Consider the following 8,051-nt stretch of genomic DNA (forward strand, 5'->3'; position numbering starts at 1 on the left):
AGAGAGAGAGGAGGGAGAGAGAGAGGAGGGAGGGAGAGAGAGGGAGGGAGAGAGAGGGGGGGAGAGAGAGGGGGGGGAGAGAGAGAGAGTGAGGGAGGGAGAGGGAGAGAGAGAGGGGATAGAGAGAGAGAGAGGTGGGGAGAGTGTGAGGGAGGGAGGGAGAGGGAGAGGGAGGGAGAGGGAGGGGGAGAGAGAGGAGAGAGAGAGGGGGAGGGGGGAGGAGAGCGAGAGGAAGGAGGGGGGGACAAAGGGATCGGAAGCAGAGGAAGAGAGAGCGACACAAAGAACTGTGGAGGGAGGAGGGAGGGAGGAGGGAGGGAGGAGGAGGAGGAGGGAGCAGGGAGGGGGTGTGATCCGCGCCGGGCCGGAGCCCGAGCCCGAGCCCGAGCCCGCTCCACAGACGGGAATGGCCGCGGTCGGCGCGCCGGGCAGCAGCCCCCAGCCCCGGGTGTATTTCCAGGCGGTGAGCGGCGCCGAGGAGCCGGAGCCCCCGCACAGGAAGCAGGGCAAGGTGACGGTGAAGTACGACCGGAGGGAGCTGCGGAGGCGCCTCAACCTGGAGGAGTGGATCATCGAGCAGCTCACCGTGCTGTACGACTGCGAGGTGGGGAGGGGGTCGGGGAGGGGGAGGGAGGGGGTCGGGGAGGGGAGGGGTGGGGGTGTACAGGGGGGCACTGAACCCTGAGGATCTCTCTCTCAATCTCAGTCCCTCAGTCCATCCCCCACTCCCGCTTTGTTCCTCAGTCCGCTCCCTCCCCCATCTCCCTCCCCCTCCCCCCCCCTCCCTCCCCCTCCCCCCCCCTCCCTCCCCCTCCCCCCTCCCTCCTCCTCACACTTTCTTTCTTCGATCTCCTCTCTTTCCCCTTCCCCTCTCCTAATCTCCTTCTCCTCCTCCCCCTCCCTCCCTCCCTCTCTCTCTCCCTCCCTCCCCCACCCTCACCCCCTCTCCCCACCCTCCGTCCCCCTCCCTCTCTCTCCCCACCCCCTCTCCCCACCCCTCTCCCCCACCCCCTCTCTCTCCCCCACCCCCTCTCCCCCACCCCCTCTCTCTCCCCCACCCCCTCTCTCTCCACAAGGACGAGGTGTCTGTGGGATTTCACAACTTTCACCACTGACTTTTCACAGGGAATCTATTCAGGCGAGAACAGTGCGCCATCCTCACCCTCCCACCCCCCCTCACCCCCCCACCACACCTAACCCCCCCACCACACCTAACCCCCCACCACCTCTCCCCACCACCCCCCTTACCCCAACCCCCGACCCCCTCAACCCCTACACCCCCACCACCCCCTCAACACCTCCCTCGCCCCCACCACCCCCCCAACACCCCCCTCGCCCCCACCACCCCCTCAACACCCCCCTCACCCCCTCAACACCCCCCACAACACCCCCCTCACCCCCACCACCCCCCTTGCCCGGGTTATTTTAAGCCCAAGCTCCATTCCTGCACAAGGTCATCCCGAGGTCGCTCCGGTGCTTGGTGGGACCGGTGCCGGGTCTGAGCGGCCAATCCACCTCCCGTGGCTCAGACACCCGCGGCTGGGGGCAGGGGGTCGGGCACCCAATGCCCCACCCACCCTGTTTCTCTCAGCCCTTCCACACAGAGCACAGGGTGAGAGTCTGTGGAGGGAGCCTGTGTACTGGGAGGGGGAGGGAGAGGGGAAGGTCAGGGGGAGGGAGAGGGTCAGGGGAGAGGGGGCGGTTGGCAGGAGGGAGGGGGGATTGGGGATGAGGTTGATGAATAGAATGGGAAGGTGTTCGGGGGGAGAGGGGAGGGGGAGAGAGGTGAGTGTGAGAGACAAGGGGGTAGGGAGGAGGAGGGGGAGAGTCACTCTCACACACAGACCAGACATGCCAGTGTCAGTGAATCCCAGGAATTATCCTGGACCGCTGACTCCGCTCCTCCGGAGCCTTCTCCCTGAGTGAAATCGGGCTATTTGCCTCTGAAAGGCATCAGTGGTCTACAAACCCTCTGACCCCAGGCTGTGGTGAGGGAGCACCTCAGGCTCAGGTGACTCGGTTGGAGGGTCAGAGGATGGAGGGACAGTCAGTGGACCCCCTTAAGAAGGGAGGAGGGGTACCGACCCCTGGTGAGGGGGGTAGGAGTCTTCCACCATTTGATGCTCTCAATGCCAGGTTCTCACACTCGATCCACACCCTCTGAGTCTAGGAATCTGTCTCCCGTCTTCAGTTATACTGGGCAGCAACAGTGGCGCAGCAGGCAGACCCGCTGCCTCATAGCCCCAGAGACCCGGGTTCGATCCCGACCTCCGGCACTGTCTGTCTGTGTGGAGTTTGCACGTTCCCCCTGTGGCCACGTGGGTTTCCTCCTACGTCCCAACGACGTGTGGGGTCACTCCCCCCCCCCACCCCGCCCCCGCCCAGTGCGTGGGTGAGGGGTAGAATCTGGGAGCGGAGGGGAGGAAGTGTGGGGAGAATAAAATGGGATGGGTGTAACTTGATGGTCAGCATGGATTCGATGGGCCAAAGGGCCTGTCCCTGCGCTGTATAACTTTATGACTCCATGTTCAGTGGCTTGACCTGCGCAGCCCTCTCGTGGTTGTGAAGCCACGGACTCACCGCCCTCTGAGAGAAGACGATGTGTCTCCCACCTCGGTCCGAAATCTCTTACTCTGTAACCTTGGACTGCCGACACCCAGCGAGGAAAAACGTCCTCCCTGCTACAGCCCTGCCCGTGAGATCCCTCCTCATTCCCCTAAATCAACCCAATCTCTCCTCCCAAGCCAGTCCCACCATAAACCTGAAGAACTTTCACTGCCTTGCCTCTGTACACTGCTCTAAGCACGTTGTTCATTGTACCTGCCCCACACTGTGCTTGTGCACATGGGAATAAACACTGGATTTGGATGTATCGGAGGGCGTGCATTTAAGGTGAGAGGGGGCAAGTTCAAAGGAGGTGTGTGGGGCAAGTTCTTTTACACAGAGAGCGGTGGGTGCCTGGAATGTGCTGCCAGGTGTAGCAGTGGAGGCAGATACGATAGGGGCGTTCGGGAGGCTCTTAGGCACATGAATGTGCGGAGAATGGAGGAACGTGGACATTGTGTAGGCAGAAGGGATTAATTTAGTTAGGAATTTAATTACTAGTTTAATTAGTATGGCACAAGGTTGTGGGCTGTCGGGCCTGTTCCTCTGCTGTACTGTTGGATGTTGACATTATGGCTGGTAAACCAATGAATTCTTACCGGTCAGAGGCACCCCCACCTGACCTTTGACTGCCGTCCTCCCCACTTATCTCCCTTCCCATTGGCCACAAGGCCAACGTTCCTCTTGGAGATGTTCGGTAGGGTTGGAAATCCTAGTTATTCCCTTGTCCGGATTGGGATGGTCCTAGGGATTTGGGATGGACCTTTGCCTATCCGTCCCTTCCAGCACCCACCCACCCCCCCCCCCCCCCCCCCTCCCCAGCCCATCCCCTTTGCTGCAAGGCAACGCAGAGAGAGTACGACGGGCCGTCAGACTCGTCCTTCCCCAACTCCGAGTAGGACCTGGTGCATCCGTTCCAGGTCAGGCCTCACTGAGGTATCTGCTCACTTTCGGGGCAATAAGCGGCACCCCACCGCCCACCCCTGGGGGCAGGGAGGTGGTTGATGGAATGCTGACAGTTCTATTTCCGGCCAGTTCTTTCCATTTCCCCAGAACCTTGCCACCTTTGCTTACACCACGTGGGCGGCAACAGGAAACGTGGTATTTCTGACTCAGTCAATGTTTTCGCCGTTTCTCATCTCTCTGATCACGCCTTTCGACCGCAGGTGGGCGATCGCCTGTGCCAGGCTTTGTATCTGGTGGGGCAGCTTCCAAGGAGAGGTCCTGGGACACCCTTTCCTCCTCCTGACCCCGAACCCCTGGTGCATGGGAAAGATCCCACTGTTGGGTGGGGGGAAGGATAAGGGTCACCATTTTGGTTCCCGGGATTGGGGAGGGGGGTTGTCCCGTGAGTTGAGGTTGGGTGGGGTGATGGGGCTCACAACCAGCACTGGAGATTGGAAAGGTGAAAGGGTTCCTTTCCTGACGTGTTCGACACGGTGGTGCAGCGGGCTGCCTCCCAGCTCCGGAGACCCGGGTTCGATCCCGACCTCCGGCGCTGAGTGCGTGGCGTTCTCCCCGTGACCTTCCCCTGGGTGCTCCGGTTCCTTCCCACATCCCAACGACGTGCGGGATCGGTGGGTTAATTGCCCCCCGAGCGTGTGGGTGAAGGGTAGAATCTCGGGGGAGCTGGTGGGAATGTGAGGAGGATAAAATGGGATCGGTGTGCTTGCCGGTTGGCATGGATTCGATGGGCCGAAGGGCCTGGCCCCGTCACAGAGACAGGTTCCCAGAGAGGTTAGCACCTGGCGGAGGCTTTACTTGGACACTGGATAGGGTCACAACATTCTTGCAGAGTTAGGGTGGAAGGGAGTGGGATTAAATTTGCCTGTGGAGTTTGGGGAGGTGGGGGGGGTGGACACGGAGGTGAGGGGTGAATGGAAGGAGCTCGATTCCGTGGCGGAGAGCAGGAGCTGAGGCAGGGAAGGCTGACGGAGACGGAGGGCAGGCAGCTGGAAGAGCAGCCTGTCCCCTGGGAAGCTGGATCTGTGGGAGGGGCGTCGGAGACACGGATCGAGCGGGCTCCCTGCAGACACAGCAGAGTTGTTTTTCTTGTTCAAGCTGTTAGTGAGAGACGGGCCCTGGTGACAGGGTGGACTGAAACCGGCAGGGCAAGGTGTTATATAAATGCCAGGTGTGCGCATGCACACACACACACACACACATGCACACAGAGACATGCACACACACACATGCACACAGAGACATGCATACACAGATACACAGGCATGCATACACACACACACAGAGACATGCATACACACACACAGACACACACAAACACATGCACACATATACACATGCACAGAGACACAAATAAACACACGGACACATACAGATGCACGTACACTGATAAACATACAAAGACACAAACATATGTGCCTCCACATGCGCTCGGGGTTTGTACAGAAAGACACGCAGATGCGTGCGTGCACACACGTGCGTGCACTCCCCACAGACACCTCAAACAAAGATGAGAGCACACAGACACACCCAAGTGCGACAACACAAACACTTGTCCTCGGAGGCACTCCCTGAGGATCGGATAACTTGCTTCCATTCCGGGCGGCTGACGTGGGAGACACGGGTGGGGCAGGAAGGTTCTGACGGGACGAGGGGGGGGAGAAGGTGGCGAGGCGGTGGGCTCCTCACACAGGACGTCCCGACGCACGGAACTACCGCACCCGTTCTCCACCCCATCCCGAACACTCCTCCTCCACTTCGAGATTCCCAGGAGCCGGCGGGGAGGCTTCATTCCTTCCGGGAGGCTTTGAGTACCTCCTTGAATCATTTCCTCCGTCCCCCCCTTCCCCGTGATCAGACCCAGGATGGGGAGGGGTCCGCCTCGAGGGTGGGGATGTCTGAGGAGGGAGGCCTGTCCAACGAGGCCAACTAGGAGATCCCTCAATACTGGGAGAGGACACGGAGTATTAGTCACCAAGTGGAGGGGTTTGCGGAGACAGCACTGGTGCCTCCCCACTGCCCCAAGCGTGCGTGCGCCCCTTAGGCGTACGCACCCTCACGTACACGTACACAGGTGCACAGACACACCGGACCCACAGGCGTAAACAGTGAATCGCAGCTTCCCCCCCTCCCATTCTATCCCCCTCTCCCTCTCTATCAGGAGGCTCCTGGTGTGACAGACCGAAGTGACCCCTCTCTGTTCCACCGAGGGCATGCGTGTCTGTGCGCGTCAGTGTGCGGGGGGTGTGGCGATCTGGTGGGACCCTCTCTCAGCCAGTCGGCGAGAGGGAGAGGGAGGGGTGTTGAGCTGCAGGGCACAAGAATGGGGTAAGGAGGGCTGGTTGACAGCCACGGAATTCCCCCCCTCCCTTCCCATTCCCCGCTGGATTCTACCGCACAGGGCTCCGGTTTCCCGGTGCGTTCCTGCCCTCCCGCCTCTCCCCTTCCAGCAGTCTTGGCCCACCTGCGGGGAAGAGGACACCCTCCCCCTCAACTGTCCGGGGAACCTGGGCTATTTGACTGCTGGGGGCATCACCGAACCCGGCTGGAGCTTTTACGTGTGCGAAGGTGAGGCTCCAATTCCCTCCTCCTCTTGGGAAATCTTTCCCTGCAGGAGGAGGAAAACATCTTCCGACCCACCCCCGGGGCTATTGAATAGGAGGGGTGATGGTGGAGGGGAGGGGAGGGTGGGGGGGCGCGGGCCAGCTTCATTCCCCCGAGACTGGCTCGCCCCCTCGGACGAGATCTGAAGCCGTTTGCAGGGATAGGATCGGAATACTGGGCAGCTGTCCACCGCTTTTAGCTGCTGCTAAATAAAGCTGGTGACACAGCCCTCCCTGTAACGTCACTCCGACCCTCCACCACCCACCCCCCAGCTCCTCAGGAAACACCCAGGCTTCAGTCCGGCCTAGCACTCAGGCCGATTCTGCCCCTCCCTCTTTCCCCACGTTGCCTCGATTTCCTGGGAATGTTTTTTCCGGTGCACTGGAACCCCTGCACCGTCTTCCTCCAGCTCACTAGGCCGCAGGCTCCATTTGGGGTGCCCAACAGCTCATCAGGGGACCAGGCCTGAGGTCAAGGCGTAGAGTCACAGAGCGATACAGCACGGATACAGGCCCTTCGGCCCAACCAGTCCCTGCCGACCATGGTGCCCACCCAGCGAGTCCCAATTTCCTGCGTCAGGCCCATATCCCTCCAAGCCCCGTCCCTCCATGTACCTATCCAAGTGCTTCTTAAATGATGCTGTTGTACCTGCGTCACCCACTCCCTCTGGCAGCTCGTTCCATACACTCACCACCCTCTGCGTGAAAAAGTTGTCCCTCAGGTCCTTTTTAAATCTTTCCCCTTTTACAATAAATCTACGCCCCCCAAGTTTTGGACTCCCCTACCCTGGGGTAAAGACTGTTCCCGTCCACCTTATCTCTACCTCTCATAATTTTAAACACTTAAACGTCGCCCCTCATTCTCCTACGTTCCAAGGAATAGAGACCCAGCCTGGCCAACCTCTCCCTGTAACTCAGGCCCTCGAGTCCAGGCAACATCCTCGTAAACCTCCTCTGTACCCTTTCCAGTTTAACCGTGTCTTTCCTATAACAGGGTCACCAAAACTGCCCACAGCTCTCCGCATCGGGAATCAGTTCCCAAATCCTTGTAACTCCTGCGGCGTTCCCGCATTTGGGATTTTTGTCCGACTCTGAACGCAGCCCTTTCAAACTCGCCTCGCACGATCCCCCCTGCCATTTGAAGGAGGCTGTTCGGCCCATCAAGTGTATGCCAGCTCTCAGGGCAACTCAGGCACTTATTTCTCTGTGACCTGTTCTCCCTGCACCCCCATCAACTGCCCCTCCAGATTCTACCTCTCACCCACACACCAGGGGGATGATTAACCCATCGATCCCGTGTGTTTGCTAGACTGGAGCACCCGGGGGTGGGGGGGATCCCATGTGGTCACAGGGAGAACATGCAAACTCCACACACACACACACACACACACACACACACACACACACACACACACACACACACACACACACACACACAGCGCCGGAGGTTGGGATCAAACCCGGGACCCCTGAGATACAAGGCAAACAATCATTTGGCCCCCTTGAGCCTGCCCCCTTATCCATGGCTGTCCTTTGACCTCAGTACCACCCCCCTGCACTAACCCCACAATCTCCTTAATCTCCCAAAATTCCGTCGATCCCCGTTGTGGGCGTATTTGCTGGCCGAGTCTCTCTTGGGCGGAGGAATCGCCAGACTTGCCACCCTCTGGGTGACGAAAACTACCCCCACCCCCGCCCCCCCACCACCCGTCAGCCCCCTCATTCTGGGACCCCCTGGTTCCAGACACCTCCTCCCATCCCAACCTGATGACCCCCCCCCCCCCCCCCCAGCGATATTCCCAGTCTGCGCAACGCTGTACAGGCCCCAGGACAGGAGGAGGCCGTGGGTGTGACCCAACAGGACGGAGCTGGGGAGGGGGG

General features: G+C 60.1%; 1 protein-coding gene across 1 annotated transcript in view; it reads left to right on the top strand.

Annotated features, from left to right (window-relative positions):
- Window positions 1-243: 243 nt before the first annotated feature.
- The window catches only part of LOC127587101 (protein phosphatase 1 regulatory subunit 14B-like), a 12,419-nt gene continuing 4,611 nt past the window's right edge, over window positions 244-8,051 (top strand). The window contains exon 1 of the mRNA XM_052045319.1: window positions 244-604. Coding sequence (XP_051901279.1) covers window positions 407-604 — 198 coding nt within the window. The 5' untranslated portion in view covers window positions 244-406. The remainder of the gene's footprint in view (window positions 605-8,051) is intronic.

This window comes from Pristis pectinata, chromosome 38 (genome assembly GCF_009764475.1).
Source record: "Pristis pectinata isolate sPriPec2 chromosome 38, sPriPec2.1.pri, whole genome shotgun sequence".
In the NCBI taxonomy this organism is placed as follows: Eukaryota; Metazoa; Chordata; class Chondrichthyes; order Rhinopristiformes; family Pristidae; genus Pristis; species Pristis pectinata.